The sequence below is a fragment of the Heptranchias perlo genome, chromosome 5 (assembly GCF_035084215.1).
Source record: "Heptranchias perlo isolate sHepPer1 chromosome 5, sHepPer1.hap1, whole genome shotgun sequence".
Classification (NCBI taxonomy): Eukaryota; Metazoa; Chordata; class Chondrichthyes; order Hexanchiformes; family Hexanchidae; genus Heptranchias; species Heptranchias perlo.
In genome coordinates this window covers 54,967,836-54,991,531 of record NC_090329.1, presented here as the reverse complement: position 1 = coordinate 54,991,531, position 23,696 = coordinate 54,967,836, and the positions used below count along the sequence as shown (strand labels likewise).

At 43.5% G+C, this 23,696-nt stretch overlaps 1 protein-coding gene across 17 annotated transcripts in view; it reads left to right on the top strand.

Annotated features, from left to right (window-relative positions):
• dnmt3ab (DNA (cytosine-5-)-methyltransferase 3 alpha b) overlaps positions 1-23,696 on the top strand; it is a 495,665-nt gene that overhangs the window by 337,113 nt on the left and 134,856 nt on the right. For 14 of the 17 annotated variants that reach the window (XM_067984389.1, XM_067984385.1, XM_067984388.1 and 11 more), the window contains one exon: positions 21,780-21,968. The exons of the other annotated variants lie outside the window; for them this stretch is intronic. In XM_067984389.1, coding sequence (XP_067840490.1) covers positions 21,780-21,968 — 189 coding nt within the window. The remainder of the gene's footprint in view (positions 1-21,779; positions 21,969-23,696) is intronic. 17 annotated transcript variants of the gene reach the window in all.

Sequence of the window (23,696 nt, the reverse complement as noted above, 5' to 3'; positions counted from 1 at the left end):
AATCTTGAAAATAAACTGAATACTTTCCAACAACATCATCAGCTGCTGGTGATGGTGTGTTATAGGGCGCACTGTAATTTTTCAATTTATTTTTCCTTTAAGCTTAGAGTTGGGAGTGACCTAATAGGAATCTGAAGAAATCCCGGTACAGTTTAATACTTAGAAGCAATCATCTGTTACTTTATAGGCTGCTGCAGTTTGTAACATAACCAGTTTATATAGCTGATAGAATGACAAAAACACAATACTGCACATGGATAACTGGTACTGATTCTGGACAGGTAATAATTTACTCTGTAGCTAAAATACTGAATTCTATTTTAGTATGATTTAAAAATAGCTAAATGTTATCTAAGTAATACAGTTAATCATTCTTAGACTGCTTTATCAATAATATGATCAGTCACCATATAAAGGTTATAGTGACATTTAATTTTCAGTATCATAGTTTCCTTGACTTGTTCTGACGTCATTGTCATAAAATATTCGGTCCCTGGGGCTGTGGATAAAAGTAGCCACATCCTTCAAGAGACAGTGGAATAGAGGAGGGACACATTGTTGACACAGACAACATGCAGCGACTTAGAGACTCTGGGGGAGTTTTCAACTGACGGCCGCCCGTTTCTTGCCTGACAGGCGACTGACGGAGAAAAATCTGGTGGGGACCTTGGACACCCATTTACCTGTCTAATTCAATTAGGGCTTTAAATGATCACCCAGTCCTCCCACCCAAAACAGGTGGGAGGCTGTTTAAACATGCAAATCGGAGTCTTACGCCGGTTGTAGGACACCGATTGCAATTTACATGGAGAAATGGGCAGAGCATGCGAAGTGCAGGTGTTTCTCCAGGCATTGAACAGTCTAAGGGGCCGCTGCAAGCTGCTCATAAAAAGTCCTTTTTTGCTTAATTTTAATGGCCCTCTGCAGGCCATTCTCTTCCCCCCCCCCCCCCAAATGACCTGTACTCGCCACCCAACAGCCCTACCCGCTGGCTGACTCCATTCAGAAGCCAGCTGATTTTCTGCCGCTCTGAACTGGTGAGCTGCAGCGGAAACCCCCTTATGATGCCCGTAGCTCATCGGTAAAATTTAAACGAGGCCCGAACCTGAAAATGGTTGAGGTCTCCCGACTCTGGTCTTGGGTGGATGTCGCGAGTGCAATGCTGATATTGTGCACATTTTGGGGCCAACTTGAAAATCTCTCTCTATATATCTAAAATCTTTGGCCATAAAGACATTTTTAAACACTCCTTGAAGCTATGAATAAAAATGTCACACATCTGGTACAGTATGCACTTCAGTGAGGCCCATCTGAAAAGAAGGGTTGGCTCAGTGCTAGTGTTATGGTTAGAATCTCACATTTCATATATAGAGAGAGAGTTATGAAACTCTCTGTGCCTCAGTTAATATTAATTTATTGCGATGCAAAGGGAATTCTGAACTTTGCAACACAAATCATGTTTCTCTTCAAGTTTGTACTTGTATGTGATTTAATATACAGTAATCATTACAGTGGGTTTGTAAAGAACAGCACTAGTGCCAGGAAATGGAACAAACCAGCATCAAACCTGGTGCAACTTTAGCAAAGCATTTTTCAGTATAAACACAGCGGCCTCCATTCAAGCCAAGAAAAAACAGACAGAATCAAGCCATGAAAGCCAAATGCTATATTTTACTCTCTTCTCTCTGCACATAAACGCACTCAGAATAGGTCTATTATTATACAGAAATAAAATGCAGAGGAGATTCTCTCAGAAAAAGTATTTAGGTTGGTTTTTGTTTTATTTATTTTAAATAGGAATTTAAAAAATGAACAGAAAATAGTATGCTGAAAAATGCCTTTAATTCACTGACTGGTGCTCTCATGGCCTTGGCTCAGTGGTAGCAATCTCGCCTGAGTCAGAAGGTCATGGGTTCAAGCCCCACTCCAGAGATCCAAGCACATAATCCAGGTTGATACTCCAATGCAGTGCTGACGAAGTGCAGCACAGTCAGAGGTGCTGTCTTTCGGATGAGACCTTAAACCATTTGCCCCCTCGGGTGGCTGTAAAAAATCCCATGGCACTATTCAAAGAAGAGCAGGGCAGTTCTACTGGTGTCCTGGCCAATATCTATCCCTCAACCAACATCACTAAAACAGATTATCTGGTCGTTTATCTCGTCATTTATCACAGTTGGGACACTGAGTAAGTGTTGCATTCACATACAGAATTATAAATGAAATGTTCAACAAAATACCTACAATCACAGATTTTTCTGCAATTTCTATTTTTAGCCTCTCCCGACCTTTTAACTCAACATCCTTCAATTAGGAGAATAGGGTGCTCAAGGCTGTAGTCTTGAAGTAGCCCAATTTCATTGCTTGTTAGGGATTGGATGTCTGATTTCAGGGGCTCGATATTAGGAGGGCGGCGGGGGGCGACTGGGCGCGTGGGTAACGGGCCCGGTGAAATCAGTCTGTCCCGCGCGCGATCACAGCCTAATTGGATCCACTTACCTGGTCTTCCGGGTTCCCCGCTGCTGATCTGTGCGGCGGGCGGACTGCACATGCACAGTAAGATCTGTCAGCTGGAGGAGCTCTATTTAATGGGGCAGTCCTCCACTGACTGATGCTGCAACAAATAGGAAAAATTACAGCATGGAGCAGCCCAGGGGGAAGGCTGCTCCCAGGTTAATGATGCCTCACTTCAGGTATCATTGGATGGGGTGAGGAGGAGGAGGGGACAGAGATCTTCCCCCCGGCGGGCGGGAGGAAGCGGCCTGCCTCTGCCACCAAGAAGGCCTGGCTCGAGGTGGCAGAGGAGGTCACCTGCACCACCAACATATCACGCACCTGCATACAGTGCAGGAGGTGCTGCAATGACCTAAGTAGGTCAGCCACATCACCGCCCCCACCCCACATCTCCTTCTGCACTGCCAACACTACTCTGTCACATCACCCTTCATACCCACTCAAACCTCATCCTCATTTTACCTGCACTTACTCACCTCGCCAGTACTCATCCCGCCACTACCACTCAACCCAATCCTCATACAATCTCATGGCTCTATCTCATACTCACCCTCTCATGCATCTCTTTCACAGCCAGCCTCACTCAACCTGCCACTACCTGTGGTGCAGCCACAGGGCATGCATCACATATGTGCAGTAGGCAGCGTAAGGCAAATGTGTCGTGAGCATGAAGGGGATGCATAAGGGTGTTTGAGGGTTTGTCATGGTTTTTACTTATATTTAATTTCTGACCAACTCCCATTACATATTATATTGGCACCACTACTGCCATGTCTTTGTGAATCTTGTCTGGTTTGTGCAATAATGCCCTTTCCTGAGGATCACAATGAAGACCCACACCTGGTGCCACCCATTGTGTCACTGCAGAGTGGGTGTAGGTGTATTTGCAGGGCTCTTTTGTGCAGACGACTGAGAGACGTCGGCGATGTCCCCGGTGGCACCCTGGAAGGATGCGGAGGAGAAGTTGTTGAGGGCAGTGGTGACTTTGACAGCGACAGGTAAGAAGATGGTGCTCGGGCCAGCCGGGAGCAGCTCAGCATGTCGAGTGACTCTGAGCCTCCGTGTGCACTGCTGCTCAGAGAGGTCCAGGAAGCTGAGCTTCGGTCTGTGGACCCTGTGGCGAGGGTAGTGCCCTCTGCGACGCATCTCTCTCTGCGGTTGCCCTCCGTCCTGCAGTGCAGGTGGATGTGTCACAGCACTGTGTTGTGGAGCTCCACGCGTCAGAGGTGGACGGCTTGGCCGGCGAGGCTGGTGATATTGTTCGCCCTCCGAGGAGGTCATGACTGCAGCTACGGCGGCCCCCATCTGGAAAATGTACATCTGAGGAGGTCCGCAAGGTAGGTACATGTGTCTGGACCCTGGGGTAAGTGTGCAAGTTTGTGAATTTGATTGTTAGGAGGAGGGTGGTGGAGGCCAAACTTTGTCCAAAGTGACAGAGTGGCCTCCTGCAATGAGTGAGGGTCTCCCCACCCCCACCTGTCAAATGGACCTTTGCAGCTGCCAGAAGCTGATGGCTGCAACACGTCCATTTGAACTGGGAGTGTTTCCCCCAGTACGGGAAACAGTCCCAGTTGTTTCTAAAATCCCACCCCTCCTGAAATATTCCTTAATCAGGTCTATTAACGACTTGAAATATCACAATAAATACTGTTAAGTGGCACCCCACCGGCTTTAATTGCCTGTGGGAGTCCCACATGCGGGGGCTGCGCGCACACGTCAGCGCGTCTGTGGGGAACCCGGAAGTGGGCGGGTTGGAGCCGGGCTCCCGACCTGCTCCGGGATTCCCCGATTTTCAGAGACCCCCCCCCGCCAGGAACGCACCCGATAGCGGGTGCTAATATCGGGCCCCAGGAGTGTGAAGCTTACACTTTGACATTATCACACCATTACAGCAGACTGCTAAAATGTTTTATGTAACTTGATCGATTTATCCAGCCTGAGCTACATGCTGATACCAACCACATAAGATTTATTCCTTAATCTTCAATATGGCTTTGTTGTTCAAGCAGTTGAATGCTCAACAGTGAAGAAGAAAATGTTCTCTTCAAACCTCAGGATGGCCAGTTGTTCATATTCATCTCAGTTTGCTTCATTTAAGCAACTCTCACCATTCCATTTGGTTGAATGTTGTTCAAAAAGTCTTTGAAGGTGGCAGGACAAGCTGCTAAGGCTGTTAAAAAGCATACAGGATCCTTGGCTTTATAAATAATGGCATAGTGTACAAAAGCAAGGAAGTTATGCTGAACCTTTATAAATCACTGGTTAGGCCTCTGCTGGAGTATTGTGCTCAATTCTGGGCACCACACTTTCGGAAGGATGCCAAGGCCTTGGAGAGAGTGCAGAGGAGATTTACGAGAATGGTACCAGGGATGAGGGACTTCAGTAATCTGGAGAAACTGGGGTCGTTCTCCTTAGAGCCTTGGGGCAGGCTTGATGGGCCAGCTGGAATTTTACTGCCCGTCAATTTCAGATGTTTTTATGTTCGTAGAGCAGTGAAAGTTAAGAGGAGATTTAATAGAGGTGTTCATAATTATGAAGGGTTTTGATAGATTAAATAAGGAGAAACAGTTTCCACTGGCAGGAGGGTCAGTAACCAGAGGGCACCAAATTAAGGTAATTGACAAAAGAACCAGAGGGGAGATGAGGAGAATTTTTTTTATGCAGCGAGTTGTTGTGACCTGGAATGTACTGCTTGAAAGGGTGGTGGAAGCAGCTTTAATGGTAACTTTCAAGAGGGAATTGTATATATATTTGAAAAGGAGAATTTTGCAGGGATATGGGAAAAGGGGAGTGGGACTAATTGGATAGCTCTTTCAAAGACCCAGCACAGACACAATGGGCTGAATGACCTCCTTACTGTATGATTCAATGAAAAGTGTTGAGTTTTATCTTTGGAGAGGAAGAAAAACTGAAAAGTTGTACTTCCTCTTGGCTGGTTATAGAATGTTAATTATAGTCATGAAGAAGGCTATTAGAGGAGGACGTGATGAACCTTTAGTGGGAAATAATTTTTTGAACAAACACCGCAGCACAAATAGCAGCAGTGCCTCACGAGCAGCTGGTCATGAGTTCAAGTGCAAAGCTGTCTGTCACTCAAATTTGCCACCTTTTTGGGAGCATGCTTTGCCACTTCTCAAGCCGACTGGCTAAATTCAACATTACTGGGAAAGCTGTAAAGAATGGGGAAAGGGAAAACTGATGTAGTTAGCTCACGGCACTGTAAATGTTAGCTTTTCAGTCAAAGATAAAGCAACACTGAGTATTGTGGAGCAGCAGTCTGCAAGTCAAACTGTTCAGCCCTGCTAGCTGAACAAGGCTGCAGGGAGACTAATGGTATTAAAGGGAGCAAATGGGTAAATTGTTTTTTCAAAAATATTTTCAGTAAGTAGAAGTACAATAATCTACCTCATGACACCCAAATATTACAAAACTACAACATACACTATACTTAAACAACACAGCAGAACTTTATATATATCCCTGGTTATATATGCTGGTTATGTTGAATTAAACTCCAAAAAAGCCAAGCAATTCACTGCCAATTAATGATGTCTACACTTTTGTTCTCAGGCAAACACAAACAAATTGGAAATCTAGGACTGAGATGATTGAGAATGTAAGTCTAATTCTAGTAAATGTATTGACAAAAACAAACATTCCGCTGCCCTGTGCCTTATCTGATCAAGGCAAGTAGGCAAAATAGTTTGCTTTCCAGATGTCCATCATTCATATTAACTCTTCCAGTACTGCAAGTCTTTTAGTGGGCCTTGGTTATGTTTGTGGTTGTTGGTAATTGAGATTGATAGCAGCTGTTACATCTCACCTAAACAGATGAAATTCTGGTAAATTGATATATTAATACAAATAAAAAGTGTTGTTTACAATTCAGGCGCTGTGAGGACTTGCATTTAGAAGCTGTTGTTTAACTTATGCTACTTGTCTGTTATTGCTAGAACACCACGGGGTATATTTTCCTCTGAGCATAAACTTTAAAAAAATCTTTTACCAACCTGTATTGTAAACAGTAACAGTTAAGTAAAAAATATTTTCTTTAACTTTACAGTTGAAAATATATATAAGAGCAGCAGTTACAGCAACTTCTAACAGGGCCATGACATCGTTATTTTAGTAACAAGACATGATTCATTATGATACTGACTCGGCAACAGGGAATTCATATATCATCTTAGCAGTAGGGCTAATCATAGAATGTTAACTACAAGACCACTTTTGGGTGAAATTCCCCGTCACTAATTTTGGTGAAGAATAGCAGCGAGTATAAAATTTTATTTTGCGCTGACTTTCCACCAAATTTATCACTTGGGGGGATTTTAGCCCCCTTGTTTGTGCTAAAATTAAACTACAAAAAATTACAACTGCATGGTTTATTTGAATAATCCTGAACACTCTGATTTTTGCTACTTTTCTGTTATTCTGCTTGCAATATTCAGCATAAGATTCTGAGGACATTTGGCAGAAAACCTGGATAGTTTAAAAGCTGCAAAGATTTAATCAACACGAAAAGAATGACACGAGATGCACCAACAATCTGCGCTTCAGTCATGTGCTTAGTTGTAAAATCTTGCCTGTACTGTCATCGGTTCAAGTCCCAACTCCCTCAGCCACATGTGATCATGTTAGGATGTCACTGTCGGGCTGCCGAGTGGGACATTGGTCATCTTGCTCTGCAGCCAACACTCCTTCTGTTGGCTGAGTCAGAAGAGGATTGTAATCACAACATTGCATAAGTCAGCTCACTCAACACACTCCCAGCTGAAGGAGGCAAGACCCCATGAGACACATTCATTTCTTTTTCAAAGGTTAGATTATCCAGGCAGGACCTAAGAAACCAGAAACAAATTTAGTCAGCTCTCAAAAGAGTCGTAAAAATCTCAATCAGTTAATATTCTCTGACGGAATGTTCACCATGTCAAACCACTGAGAAAAAGCAGAAATGTTATGTTAGATTTGAGGAGGCCCCTAGTAAGTAATGACCTCTGCGTTTTCTCAAAGCCTTGCCAAAGCAAAATGACATAATTTTGTTTAAAACAGACCATATTGTAACACCGATTAGCAACAGCTGTGAGAACGAACCATGCAGAATAAAAGCAATGGCACAAGTTAATCAAAAAGGGCATGTGTTTTGAAACGTAAACACTTAAACAAAAATATGTCATCACCCATTTATTCATTAGTAGATTAGTTAACTCCGAAAAAAAATTTCCCTCCAATTTTATTTTCCGCCTTTGCTCCTAAAGACACATTGGGGACGACTTCCATCTGCCTAATGCCTCATTCATGCTGGAAATCAGGGCAGTGGGCGAACAACATTTTTATTTAAACTACTGTCCACTGGCGCCTGAGGTCTGCCCAAATCAGTTTTCAGGCAGGCCTCAAAATGGGTGGCAAGACGTCCTTGAAACAACTGGGAGCCTTATTTCAATATTTAAATTGGAGTCCTACCCCAGTTGAAGGACCCTGTCACAATTTTCAGGTACCAATAATTGGAACATGCACTGGTCTATTGGTACTGGACAAAGAGCGGCCTAACCAGCTGTACCAAAAACAAACCTGTAGCACTGATTCTTGTGGGTCCAGGAGGAGCATGGATGCTGCCCACCCCTTCCCCCCCCCCCCCCCCATTAAAAGCTTATTTCTGGCTCAGCTTCATGGAGGAGCAACCAGATTTCCCACACCCAAAGAACGATGAGCTGCCTATCAGCATACGTTGAGCACTGGCAGCTTCCAATCGCATTCAAATGAGGCCTGACCATGAAAATGGTTCGGCCTTTTTGCTAGTGCCATGCCATGTGATTGTGGCTGTGTAATTGCTTTGCCCACCACCTGCCCAATGTGCACTCTTTATGAAAATATGCCCTACTGATTCATGCTGGTGTACAATTCCACAGCCACTGGTCATCTTTCCTGTGTGACCTAGACAGTAGGGTAGATTTTATAAATCCCTATCCATGGCAAGGTACCTTGCCTTCCATGAACGCATATTCAAAAATCGTGGCTATATTGCCTGTAATTTTCCATCCATTGAATTCAACGAGCGGACAACATGGGCAGCACACCCCCGATTTTCCAATCTCTGCTTGAGGCAGGTCAGGTATCTCACTGTAGATGTAGACTCATAAATCTACCTTAGTGAGTATTGGCATGTATTCAAGCATTGAGGGGGCATCACAACTCAGGCCAGTCCTGTCTTCACCCAGCATGCTCACAAGTGCACTTTTCCATAGAAGCCAATGGAGAGCAATCAGAAGTGGGAAGCCTTTCTGATTTCCCTCCCCCTTTGCAAGTCCACAAGTACTGAAGCTACTTGTAGTGTTTTAACTGCTGACCCAGCTGAGATCAACTAACTTGGCCCAAACTGGGGATCAAACCTTGGACTTTCCTGAACTCTGTGGCTCTGTAACTCAATGAATTTACCAAGCTGAACAATAATGGAGCTCACTCGTTAAATGTTTGAAGACAAGTTTTTGGCTAGTTTCCCATAAATTGTATCTGTCAAATATCTTTTTCATTATGACTGTATTTGATGAAAATGTAATGTGGGTTTTGATAGAACACCCTGAGCCATGAAGAGCTTACTTCTTTTCGCAAAGCGCTCTGTAAAGAACGTTTACTGACATTCCTGGGCTTGAGCCTGGGTGAGTACTACAGTAGTGTGGACCTGCAGGAATTTCAAGCCAGGGCACATATTTAATCTTTAGTTTTTAGATGTGGTACTAAATTATATAATGAGTAACAACCAAATTTGACATTTTGTATTCAATAGACGGTACTTCACCTTTAAACTGCAGTCACTATCTGTGATGAGATATAGACTGTTATTGAGCAGAACAGTATTTTTATAGATTATCCCTTATTTCTTAGCTTATGGCATCGGTATGGCATCTTCTCTGAATCTGCTGTGGGCTCTTAACCCGGTGATGAGATTATGTTACACATCTGCAGTCATCTTTGTAAATTGTCCAGTCAATAACAATAATTGCTTTTGTTCCAATCTTATTCTGTATCTTTCTAGTTTCAATTCAACAATTTTCCTCTAGCAGTAGCTGATTAAATTACTGATTAATGTATAACTCTGCTTTGCAAGAGTCCTCGAGGCAAGTACCGTGGGCTGATAATTGACGATTGTCTACCAGTTAGTCATGATCACTCGGGTAACCTTCCCATTACGCCAGTGTAATTATTTGCTTTAAATATACGTTTTCCTTAGTGAAATTTACTGTTCATCAAGGTGTAAGATGTCAAAGCTGCAGAATGGAATACTTTTCAATACTCTTTTATCTGTAGTAAATTTTCCCAGTTGAGGTACAGCGTGGCAAACTGTCTCTGCTCAGCCCAACAATGTGTCTTAAATCCACTATCAGAAGACCAACCCCTACTGCACAAGTCCGAATTATTCCACTTCCAAATCCATTTCTTTTAGAACTCTTACAGCCATCAGAGAATAAAGATTCTAACTCCCATCAGCCTGGGCTGGGTTTGAACTTCAGTTACAGAGATGATGGGACTGTGGGCTCACATTGCCACCCAGTTCCCCCCTTACTTGACACCTTTTGAAATAAATAAATGTAAAAATATAACAGTAAATGTTCTGGTCCTGGTGCAGAGGAATAGTGAGGAAAGTGCTTAGTGAATGCTGCAAAGTCTGACTTGTACTGTTTAGTGAGGTTGGACAGTTTAAATAATTTATGCTTCTGGCCTAGTTTCTGCATGTTGGTGGGAACTTGTTCAACAGGGTGGGGAGTAGGAAGACTCTGCAAGGCATCAGATTTGAAGGGATGTGTTCACTTAAAGCAACAGCTGGGAGAAAGTAATTATTTAATCTTTCATATAGGCTGAAAATTGATTTTAAATATTTGGCAACCTTTGCAAAGGATGTATACAAGGAAAGAAGCCTGAGATAAAAACCAAGGGAAGGCAAATCCTATTTGGACGTATGAAACAGAGTCCATGGGTAAGTGGCAGAGCACCCAACTGGTGAAGTGAAAATGTTGCTGCACGAAGTGGGTGCAAGGAGCGTTGTCTAATTTAAAAATCAAGGGCATCATAGTATGGTACAGCACAAAAGGAGGCCATTTGGCCCATCATGCAGGTGGACAGCAGTGCAGGAGGTGGCAGCACAGTGTTAACTACCTGCAGTAGCTGGGAACAGATGCAGAAAAAGACAGAAAACTTGACCAAATCTGGTGAGGTAAGGCTACCCAACAGTATCATTTACCATGTAGATGACCAAGGTTGCATGCTATAAAATGTTGCCTGCCAATATGTTCCACATTTACTTTGGGCCATTGGCAAGCTTTCACACAATCTTACAGCTCTTTCAGTGCGCCTCCTGTATACCCGTACTTCAGCAGATCACAACTGAAAGCCTCCCAAGGGATTTAAACATAAAATCCTGTTTTGACACAACCTAGCTGCATGATGCATGGTCACTTACTGACGTGCAGAATGGGCTGCAGGTTAGGTATATGTCTGTCACTGTATGTGCTCTTCCTCTTCAACTTACAACATCTCAGTGCTACTTCTCTGCTTGCACAAGATGGCACATAATGCAAGGAAACAGGCATGAACTGGAGAAAGGTTTAAAAAACACAAATGCTTGGTTCTCTTGGAGAAGGCCATCCTGGACATTTTTACATGTAAGGGCATGGTAAGCATATAAGAGCAATGGAAGATGTAATCACAGGCCTGTCCCAAGACCATCCTGCTGTTATGTCTTGTCCCCCTTCTCACACAGACATGCATACAACCATGCAAATATCATGCACTGTATCTTGCAATGCTGGCTCTGTTTAAAGATGTGTTTTGTAGCCATTATTCTAACAATTGTTCCTTTTTTATCATTGTAGGGCTGAAAGAGCAGCCTGCTGGCACTGCCAGTTACTCAGAACAAGACACCGTCTTATGTCTCTCACAAAAATTTGCAAGCAATAGCACAGCTACACATGTCCGAGAGAATGCAATTAGTGAGCTTGAGGAGGTTACACGAGATGAACCAGAGCACACAGGTGACGAGGAGCAGGAACAGCTGAATGGATGGCCACATAGCTGGCATCAATGACCCCTTTTCTTTGGAAAATACAGCAGCACAGTGGAATTAGACAGGAGTGTCTTGCTGCTGTTGCGTTTCAGTGTTTAAGGAGCTGAAAGTTTTGGCCATGCTGACTAATGCATCAGTCACCTGATGAATATTTATTTGGGCAGCTCAATGGCTGACACTGCAATGCTAGCCTGGAATCAGAGGTATAAAAGTTCAGGGTGATGATGACTGCTACTGGCAGTATCATCCCTACATGGCAATTTGGCTACACCTATCCGTGCAGCAGATGGCAAAGCTGTACAACTAGCTCCCTGTGAAATGGGCCATCGCCCCAACCGAGCAACCTCCAGATAACGCCCTCTTCCCCCATAAACAGCCTTTCATTAATTGGAACTCCCTCCCCCACACTGAACAGTTCTTTCCGCTTTCTCTCCGCTCCTTCTTTCCCTCCTTACTCTTTCTCCTGCTCCGTCTCTCTCCCACGTTCCCTCTCCCCCGCTCCCTCTCCCTCCCTCTTTCCCCCCTCTCTCTCCCCGCTCCCTCTCTCTCCCATGCTCTCTCTCTCTCCTCCGCTCCCTGTCTCTGTCCTTGCTCCCTCTCTCCTCCCCTGCTCCCTCTCTCTCCCCTGCTCACTCTCTCCCACGCTCCCTCTCTCTACCTCCCTCCCTCTCTCCCCTGCTCCCTCTCTCTCCCACTCCCCCTCTCTCTCTCCCACTCCCCCTCTCTCTCCCCACTCCTTCTCTCTCCCACGCTCCCTCTCTTTCCCCCGCTCTCTCTCTTTCCCCCGCTCTCTCTCTCTCCCTGCTCCCTCCTTCTCCCATGCTCCCCCTCTCCACCTCCACTCCCCTCTCTTCCCCACTCCCCCTCTCTTCTCCACTCCCCCTCTCTTCCCCCGCTCCCCCTCTCCTCCCCCGCTCCCTCTCTCCTCCGCCGCTCCCTCTCTCCTCTGCTCCCTCTCTTTCCCAGGCTCCCTCTCTCTCCCACGCTCCCTCTCTCTCCCTGCTCTCTCCTTCCCCCATGCTCCCTCTCTCTTCCCCAATCCCCCTCTCCTCCCCCATTCTCTTTCCCCCACTCCTCTTTCCCCCACTCCTTCTCTCTCCCCCACTCCCTCTCTCCTCCCCCACTCCCTCTCTCCTCCCCCGCTCCCTCTCTCTTCCCAGCTCCCTCTCTCTTCCCAGCTCCCTCTCTCCTCCCCCGCTCCCTCTCCCCGCTGCCTCTCCTCCCCCGCTGCCTCTCCTCCCCCGCTCCCTCTCTTCTCCCTCTCTCCTCCCCACTCCCTCACTTTCCCAATCCCTCTCTTCTCCCCCGCTGCCTCTCTTCCCCGCTTCTTCTCTTCTCCCCTGCTCCCTCTCTTCCCCGCTCCCTCTCGCCCCCGCTCCCTCTCTTCCACCCCGCTCCCTCTCTTCCACCCCGCTCCCTCTCTTCTCCTCCGCTCCCTCTCTTCCACCCCGCTCCCTCTCTTCCACCCCGCTCCCTCTCTTCCATCCCGCTCCCTCTCTTCTCCTCCGCTCCCTCTCTTCCCCGCTCCTTCTCTTCCCTGCTCCCTCTCTCCTCTTCTGCTCCCTCTCTTCCCCGCTGTCTCTCTTCTACCCCGCTCCCACTCTTCCCCGCTCCCTCTCTTCCCCTCCCCCTCTCCGCCCCTGCTCCCTCTCCTCTCCCACTCCTTCCTCCGCCCTCCCAACTACTTCCTTCCCCCTTCTTAATCCAATTCAGTTATCCTCCTGCCCTCTAACACTGCTTGTTCTTCCTGTATTCCTGTAGGTGTTTCAATGTTAAGAGTGTCACACCTGGCCTGTCAGGGATTCACCCAGCCTGGTGTCCCACACAGCAGGTGTGATTGCAGTTACATGGCCTTTTAATGTTTTACACATTCTCACCTCTAAGTTTTTATTTGGAAAGTTAAGATAATGAATTTGAAGTTTTGGCCCTTAAACCTTCCTATTATGCTCTCCCGTGGCCTGCTTTCTTTACATTATTGTGGGCCTCTCCCAGGACCTAGCCTTTCCATCCCTGTCCTCTACGAGCCTCAATTATATTTTGAGAAAGCCTGAGGCTGTTGTGCTTAGATTTTTTGTTTCATATATATATATATATATTTCAGGAATATATATATATATATATATATATTCTCAGGAATACCGCCATTGTCGCTCGATCCCTCCCCATTTCCAAATATTACTGCCGCTGCAATAGCCATCGCACTGGATGTATAACGATGGTTCCTTCAATGTTATGGGCACTCTCTTTTCTCCACAATGGTTTCCTTCAAAACTGGGGCCATCAACACGCAAATTTTTACAATAGAGCTCTCGAGCCCTGCACAAAACCAATTTAATTTTCTCTCACTTTGACCACCACTTTACAGGGAGCGCCAATATATTTAAAAGGTTTATTTGTTTGTTTAAGGATTTTTTTAATTGACGCATCGGGAAATAGGAAGGCAACATATGGTCAACGAGGATGGATATGTCTGGTGAACAGGACTTAGTGTAGGATAACATGTGGGTGGTAGAGTTTTGGATGAGTTGGGGCTTGTATCGGAAGGTGCGAGGAAACAGGTGAGGGGGTCTTTGGAGAAGTCAAGCCGAGAGGTGACTTATCAGGATGTGGGCGTCGCTGGCAAGGTCGGCATTTATTGCCCATCCTTGGTTGCCCAGAGAAGGTGGTGGTGGACACTTTTCTTCAACTGCTGCAGTCAATTGTAGTGGTTTGATACAACTGAGTAGCTTGCTAGGCCATTTCAGAGGGCAGTTAATAGTTAACCACGTTGGTGTGGAACTGAAGTCACATATAGGCCAGACAGGGTAAGGACGGCAGACTTCCTTCCCTAAAGGACATTAGTGAATCATTTGGGTTTTTACAACAATCCGACAGGTTCATGGTCACTTTTACTGATTCCAGCTTTTTGTTTCCAAATTTGACAGTGGGGTGAGGTAGGGGCACAGGCAGCTGTTTTGCTGATGACTCTCAGCTCATGGTCAAGCATAACTTTGAAATTGTGTCTAGTTCAGCCTGAGCTGCAGGGGATAGAGTGGTTTTTTCCTGTTCTTTAAGCGACTTTCATCGTCCCTTTCTCTTTTCCTGCCCTTCATTTTCTGTATTTCTCATTCTATCTACACAGCTATTTGGCTATAGGATTTTTAAGTACTTACTCCTGTTTTCTCTTGCTGGAGAGAAAACAAGAAATATACAGAGTGTGGGATATCCCAGTATTTGCACAGCTAATAAAAGCCCTCTGTTATAACTATATGGCTTATACTTTAACAAAAGGCTTTCCCCATAGTTCCTGGCAGAGTCTCGCTTGAAAGGAGCATAATTTGGAGAATCAAATACTGATGTCATTATGCCTGATTCATGGTGCTCCTGATTTTTCAGGCACTGATTACAACTATGCAATAGTGAATGCGAATGCTTCAAACACTTACCTAAGCTACTTCTTCTCTGTTATTTTAGCAGAATGCTAGGATAGTCCTGACTCTGTATATGTCTCTTGCTTTCTTTCCAGCAAGGCAAAGTAGAGTAAATATTAATATTTTAAATTGTTTAAAATAAGTAGTCAATGCGCATGGTAAAATAATGGAAAGCGGAATTTCAGGTGAACAGATTGAACATCCGTACTCTATTATCTCACAGTGTAATTTGAGGACCTACGTTTCTTGCTGAATGTACTGTGGTCTTATGGGTACTGAGTTTTGCTCTGGGAATGCTTACTAGTTGCCGTCCTTTATGAATCAATGGCATTGTATAGCATTGTGTACTCAGTGAATGTTACCTTTGTCTCTGAACCAATTGTTTTTGTATACATAAAGTTAGCCAGTTAACACACTCCAGGTTTGGCCTGACCTAGTTCACCCTGGATTTTTGTTTATATTGGGGAGAAACTATACATTGATAGATTCAGTTGAATAATTCCTGTCTCGATTTATTTTCAGAAAGCTACAATCTGTCCGTTTCAGCTTACATCATCTCTCAAATCAGGCCTTGCGTTAACGCCAAATCAGGGCTGTTATCTCTGTGGGAACTGGAACTTTTCCTCTGTACCTTACTCACTTATTTCCTTCTGACCCTTTGTTATGGCCAACTTTCACATCTGAAGATCAGCCATGGAGTATATTCTGGGTGAGACCTGCATTTGGAACTCACCCAACATCTCTTCCAAAGCTAGAGCTCCCTGGATAACTAAAGTTATAGAGATTAAAATGAAACAGAAAAAGGAGGTTTATGATAAATGTCAGGTTCATAATTCAGTAGAGAACCAAACTGAATACAAAATGTACGGTGGAGAACTGAAAGGAAATAAGATTGGCAAAGAGAGTGTGCGAGAATAGATTGGAGGGCAACATAAAAGGGAACCCAAAAGTCTTTTATAAACATATAAATAGTAAAAGGATAGTCACAGGAAGGATAGGGCCAATTAGGGACCAAGAAGGAGATTTTCTTTTGGAAGCAGAGGGTATGGCTGAGATACTAAATGAGTACTTTGCATCTGACTTCATAAAAAGAAGAGGATGCTGCCAATGTCACAGTAAAGGAGGAGGTAGCAGAGAAATTGGATAGGATAAAAATAAAGAGGAGGTACTTGAAGGTTTGGCAGCGCTCGAAATAGAAAAGTCACCTGGTCCAGATAAGATACATCCTAGGTTGCTGAGGGAAGTAAGGGTGGAAATTGTGGAGGTTCTGGCCACAATCTTCCAATCCTCCTTAGATATGGGAGTAGTGCCAGAGGACTGGAGAATTGCAAATGTTACACCCCTGTTCAAAAAAGGGGAGCAGGATAAACCCGGCAACTATAGGCCAGTCAGCTTAACGTCAGTGGTAGGGAAACTTTTAGAGACAATAATTGAGGACAAAATTAATTGGCACTTGGAAAAATATGGGCTAATAGAAGAAAGCCAGCATGGATTTATTAAAGACAAATCTTTTTTGATTAACTTGATTGCGTTCTTTGATGAAGTAATGGAGAGGGTTGATGAGGATAGTGCCGTTGATGTTGTGTATATGGACTTTCAAAAGGAGTTTGATAAAGGACCATATAATAGACTTGTTAGCAAAATTGAAGCCTATGGGATTAAAGGGGCAGTGGTTGCCTGGATATGAAATTGGCTATGGGACAAAAAGCAGAGAGTAGTGGTGAACGGTTGTTTTTCAGACTGGTGTCCCCCAGGGGTCAGTATTAGGCCCACTGATCTTTTTGATATATATTAATGACCTGGACTTGGGTATACAGGGTATAATTTCCAAAGTTTGCTGATGACACGAAACTCGGAAATACAGTTGATGTTGTAAAAAATGTGAAGGACAGTAACAGACTTCAGGAGGACATAGACAGACTGGTGAAGTGGACAGACACATGGCAGATGAAATCTAACGCAGAGAAGTATGAAGTGATTCATTTTGATAGGAAGAATGAGGCGAGGCAATATAAACTAAATGGTACAATTTTAAAGGGGGTGCAGGAACAGAGAGATGGGGGGGTATACGAACACAAGTCTTTGAAGATGACAGGACAAGTTGAGAAGGCTGTTAAAAAGGCGTACAGATTATTAGAAATAATCTTTGCATTATGAACCAGTCACCAAGGAGCATCAGGACTGGTGCGGAGGGAGATAAATATTAAAACGGTGCGCCAAAGAATGCAGTATCTCAGATCAGAACAAAGTCATAAGGAAGCACAGTCAATCAATGAGCAAAAATAAAAGGAACTTTAAAGAAGCTTTTAAGCAGATTTCCCTCAGTCGTCGCTCCATGCACTTGTGACACGCAGGGCGCTGTGGTAGGAGGTAATTTTATGAGCCTTCCCTGCCAGTGGGGAGCCTTGCCTGCCAGCTGCACATATTGGAATTTCAGGTGTGTGCGACCCACGGTTTACAATCATTTGTCAGAAAAATTGTTTGCAGCACTTGCTTCAATTTCCGAAATGCACTGCCAGCAAGGCTCCCCATCGGCGGATTAGAGTCATAAAACCGGCTCTATGTTATTCATCATTATTGCAAAGAAAGGCCTCAGATGAGGATAGTTACAACAATATGAAGAAAGAGTTACATTTTAGCTTTTGTAGGAATCTTTTCCAGAATCTCTCCAAGAAGTCTGTTATTTGCTAACATATTAGAGTTGATTTTCCAAGTTTATGCTATTGACAGAAGCCTTATCCATTTGCAGTCCAAATTGGTTTTACAGACAGGAGGGAAGTATACAGTGGTGTTCCCCAGGGTCGGTATTAGGACCACTGCCCTTTTTGATATATATTAATGGTCTGGACTTGGGTATACAGGATATAATTTCCAAAGTTTTCAGATGACACGAAACTCGGGAATGTAGTAAACAGTGTGGAAGATAGTAACAGACTTCAGGAGGGCACAGACAGACTGGTGAAATGGGCAGACACATGGCAGATGAAATTTAATGCAGACAAGTGTGAAGTGATACATTTTGGTAGGAAGAATGAGGAGAAGCAATATAAACTAAATGGTACAATTTTGAGACCTGGGGGTGTATGTACACACATCTTTGAAGGTGGCAGGACAAGTTGAAAAGTCTGTTAAAAAAGCATATGGGATCCTGGGCTTTATTAATAGAGGCATAGCATACAAAGGCAAGGAAGTTATGCTAAACCTTTACAAAACACTGGTTAGACCTCAGCTGGAGTATTGTTTTCAATTCTGGGCACCACAATTTAGGAAGGATGTCAAGGCCTTAGAGAGGGTGCAGAAGAGATTTACTAGAATGGTGTCAGGGATGAGGGACTCCAGTTATGAGGAGAGACTGGAGAAGCAGTGGTTGTTCTCCTTGGAGCAGAGAAGGTTAAGAGGAGATTTGATAGAGGTGTTCAAAATCATAAACGGTTTTGGTAGTGTAAATAAGGATAAACTGTTTTCAGTGGCAGAAGGGTCGGTAACCAGGGGACACAGATTTAAGGTGATTGGCAGAAGAGCCATAGGCGACATGAGGAAACATTTTTTAGCACGATGGGCCAAATGGCCTCCTCCTGTGCTGTAACATATTGTGGTACTATGAAGTCATGGGTGGCATTGCTGTAATTTCCCGACCTGCAAGGCTCCCCACCAGTAACACAAACACAAAAAATTATCATCTCTATATCTGACTAATGCTTGTGTTTTTCTTTGAAGTCCAAACTTAACTGTTTTATTCCGTTAAGCTTGTGTTTTAACAGGTTTCACCCACACAGGTCATGTGCTCTAGCTGTTGTTCACTTTACGCACACATGTGCGCTCAGATACAGGCCCTTATGAATGTGCCGAGAGTAAAAATTCCATTTTGTACCAGTTGGATAACCTGCACATCTGCTTGGTAGCCCAACAAACTGGTTGTAGGCCAAGCTGCGTTATATATGACTGAATTCAGCCTGTGTCTACTCTGTGCAAGGCACAGTAATAAGCTCACACGATGCAAATGTGTTGTACTTCAGCACATTTTTACATTTATGCTAATGACGAGAGACATCATACAGTAAAAACTGTACCTTATTGCAGCCCACTTTATAAAAAAGGCAGTACTTGATCAGAAGATACTTAGCAGTAAGTGGGAATACAAACAAAGTACAGTAGTTTCCCAATTTAAAGTCCAACATAGGAACATAGGAATAGGAGTAGGCCATTCAACCCCTTGAGCCTGTTCCACCATTCAGTTAGATCATAGCTGATCTGTATCTTAACTCCATCTACCCACCTTGGTTCCATAGCCCTTAATACCCTAGCCTAAAAAAAATCTATCAATCTCAGTTTTGAAATTTTCAATTGTCCTCGACTCAACAGCTTTTTGGTGGTGAGAGTTACAGATTTCCACCGCCCTTTGTGTGAAGAAGTGCTTTCTGACATCACCCCTGAACAGCCTAGCTCTAATTTTAAGGTTATGCCCCCTTGTTCTGGACTCCCCCACCAGAGGAAAGTTTCTCTCTATCTACCCTATCAAATCCTTTAATCATCTTAATCAGTAATTGGTGTTTTTTTATTCATTGGTATTACATTTCATTTTTATAATAGATGAAGCATCAGCAAAGTCAAGCAATGAGTAGTCATTTGAAGTTGATATGTGAAGTGGAGCATCAGTACTGACTGACATGAGACCAGTTTGTTTGTAGCAGCAGACACTGTTGTAGTGTTCATTCTGTTCAACTGTTCATTCTCCATCACTATGAGAAAGTTTCTCCAAAAACCACAGATATGTTGGCAACTGTAGTCAGTCACTAATCTTTCACATTAATGATGATCCTTAACAAATACTTAAATACATGCCAAGTAATATAATTGAAAAGTTGTAAGACCTTTTCTTTAGAACTTGTGCAAAAATTGTGTCATAAGCTTGGATCTTTGACATAGTTTCTATGTTAATGATGGAATCACTCGTGTGTGTTTTGTCAGAGGTATGGTGTATCAGTGTTACAAAGGCAGTATGCTATATATTTTATCTTTATAATGGGAGGGATTATTAAATATGATGAAAAATAGTTTTTAATATAAATTGCATGTTTTAGTGTGGCCTCTAGTGATTACACACATTATCAATCAAAAGCAAAATACTGCAGATGCTGGAAATCTGAAATAAAAACGGAAAATGCTGAAAATACTCAACAAGTCAGGCAGCATCTATGGAAAAAAAAAGAGTTAACGTTTCAGGTCGATGACCTTTCATCAGAACTGGAAGAAGTTAAAGATTTAACAATTTTTAATCAAGTACAGAGCCAGGTAAAAGGGGATCGGGGGGAAGGGAAAGGGGAGGGGAGGAAAGAACAAAAGGGAAGGTCTGTGATAGGGTGGAGGGCAGGAGTGATTAAATGACAAAAGGGATGATGGTGGAAGGCAAGGAAGGTGATATTGGGACAATTAAAGAAATAAAAGATGGGTCCAGAGGAGCTGTAATTGTAACAGCAGAACCATTACCAGCACCTGCTGTCTGAAAAAATGCGAGCAGTGGTTATGATCTGAAGTTATTGAAATCAATGTTGAGTTTGAACGGTTGGAAAGTGCCTAGTCGAAAGATGATGTGCTGTTCCTTGAGCTTCCGTTTAGCTTCATTAGAACGGTGTAGGAGGCCGAGGACAGAGAAATAAAGTTTTTTTGTTAAAGTGCCGGATGAGGCGAAGGATGAAATGGAAGTGTGGAACAGGACAACTCTGAGATAGAGTGAATCGGTGCTGCTGGAAACAGAGGTTGAGAGTGTGCATGCAGCGACGTCGAGTGTGGATCTCAGGAAGCGGTGAGAGCGGTGGTTCGAGGAACGCTGAATATCATGGAGATACCTGTAATCATGGGTGGATCCAAAACATGAGGGTGGAACTTAAGTTGGAAATCACATGGAATAAGTCTGAGCCGGAGACAGTTGCTGAGGAAAGAGATGTGGCTGTGAAAGCGAGTTTTAGAAAAAACCTGATCAAACACGAGAAGGTAAAACAGAAAGCAGTGAAGGTGAACAAGGTAAAAGAGACAAACTGAAATCCTGTCGGAGAGAAGAACTGAATTTTTTCAAGGTGGGCATTCCTGGAAGAAAAGTGGCCGTCAATTAAACACATTACCAATCTCTGTTCAGGAGGAAAGTAATCAATCAACAAATTGATTATCTGTTATGACACCACCATTTTGGTAACCAGGAATCATGCATGACCAGAAGTAAAGATTCGTAACAAAAATTATGTGTCACATTGCTGTGCTTTGCAGCCACATATCTGCAAAAAGCACCAGTCACTTCATTCAATGGCTTCACTCTCCCCCGTCCCACTACCCCACCACCAGACAAAGTTTCAACAAAAGTTCAGGATTAATCATAGCTATCATCTGACAGTCTAATCCAACGCATTAATCATCATCCTTAGAATGGTGCAACAAAATTGCAGAAATGTTGGAAAAACCTATTGTGTCCTACATCCTGAGCAAATTAATGAGTATAATATCAGCTGAAAAGGTAAATTACACAATGGTTCAGAATTTAAAAAAGAGTATGGTTGGGGCTTCCCCGAAGGTCAGACCATAAACAGGGTGATGTTAGTTTAGCTTGTCACTTGGTTAACTGCTGATCAATGTAGCCCGAAAAGGTGATGTCACTTTGGTAGAAATTCCAGTTATGCTATTATATAGTTATTTATAATTGTAGGTTAGTAACACCTAGAACTTATTAATGTCATCCCCGTTCCACAATGGATGTTCTTTTCATTTACTTATATTTTTCCTGCTTTTGTCTTTTTATTCCTTCACTTTAGTCTCTCACCTCCATGCATCCTTCTCCTGCTAGGAGGGTGAGTAAAAAGGCTGCAGACCCCACTGATGCTTCTCACTTGAATGCCACTCCATTGCTTAGCCAAGAGGAAGCACTCTTACCGTGGGGTGAGATGGAAAGAATGTCATATTTTCCCCGAAGTGGGAACCTTCACCCCCTCCCCCAGACTGAGGTACAGTGTCTAAACCATTACTCTACTGGCTTTCTTTGTATCAGTAAATAATTTTGTGACCCAACGCATAAAGCAGAGGTGCATAGAGTAAGCGCACAAATTCTTGTGTGTATTATCAGGACATTTCTGATTGGTTGTTGCCATGCAATGCCTTGATGATATAATCTTGTTAATAAGGATACCATCTTGTTGTCACTAACTGAATGATTGAACATAATGGCAGCAGTATTGGGTAAGAACGAAAGGGGTGATTCTCTAATCAGATGCTCCGAGTGAGGTGTGGCACTCACAGGGAATGTTAATCAGAAAATCACATCGATAACTTAAGCAATGTCGGCCTGCAGTATCCTGACCAGTGCTCCCTGGGAGTGCTGCTCTGCACCAGGAGCATCTTGGAATTGGTTGGGGTTGGGAATCAACCCTTAAGGTAGATTGGAATCATTCAATCAGAGATGGATAGAAGGACTTTCCCCTGATGGTTCAGCAAGTTCATCCTGAGACGAGCCGAGTCAAACAGATCAGAAAGGTTCAATCCGCTGTCTGTGCGGAGTTAGCTGATCTCATCCCGGCAGTGGTAATGACACTACAATTGGCTACAGTGTCCATTGGGTTAAGGAAGGAAAAATTAGTCGAGCTTTCCACTCCTGATTGCAATCCAGAGACCTGTACTGGAAGTGCTTGTGAGTTGATGTTAGATGGGGGGCAGGATCCAGCTTGGCTGAGAAGCCCCTCTTCCCCCGTTATTATCAAGTAGCCTGCTGATACTCACTGAATGAACAATGGCCAATTCAGCAAGGTGTGGCAGAGTGACCATGGAACTATAGCTCAGCAATGAATCAACATCTTCAGGAAAGAAGAAAGAAAACTGGTGATGGGAAAAAGAAAAATGTTTGAAAAAGACAGTACAAGTGGAGTCATCAGCATAACGTGCGGTTCTTTTTCATGAGTTTTCAGGGCATTTTGCACCTTTCAAAGTAAGGAGTGTATGTGAGTTGGACATTTTTCCACATTGCCACCTTCCATTGAGAGCATCAAGCACTCCCTGATCAGATATTGGTCATATACAATGCAGAGCACTCCCTACACTACTGTGACACTACATTAACCTCAGAAAATTCACACAGCTGAATGGGTATGGCCTTTCCAATTCCCCAATCCTTATGACTGTTTCTAAGGATGTTGAATTGTGATGAATTTTATCCATGACCATTTCCCAAACTTCAGCCCATTAATGAAAACTTCAGAATAACATTTCTCTGGCCACTCTGTGTAGCAAAATAATTGAAGTATTTGTGAAGATTTCCTCTGTTGAATCGTAAGCTGATTATTTTAAATTGTGCTTATGATTTCACTTGAAATAGTGAACACCGACGTACTTACACAGAGCAACCAGAGGAATTCTTACCTGCTTGAATATGTGAAATTATTCTTTTTATTAGTGTTTTTTTTTTGCATTATTATTTCTAGACTTATTGTGAGTGAAAACAATCAATTAGAATGAAGAACAGTATTCTTGTTGAGTAATGTGGCAACAATAAATCTGCCAGTAATACTCATTTTAGGCTGCCAGGAAATGAATTATATTGAAGCAAACCTCAACGTTTCGAGTGATTACAGATTTCACACATCTTTAACGAACACTATTTTGCACCCCCCCACCCCCGACCATGCCCCGATCTTTTTTCTCATATGGGTCCCCACTTCCATTCATTCTCCAACAGCTGAGAG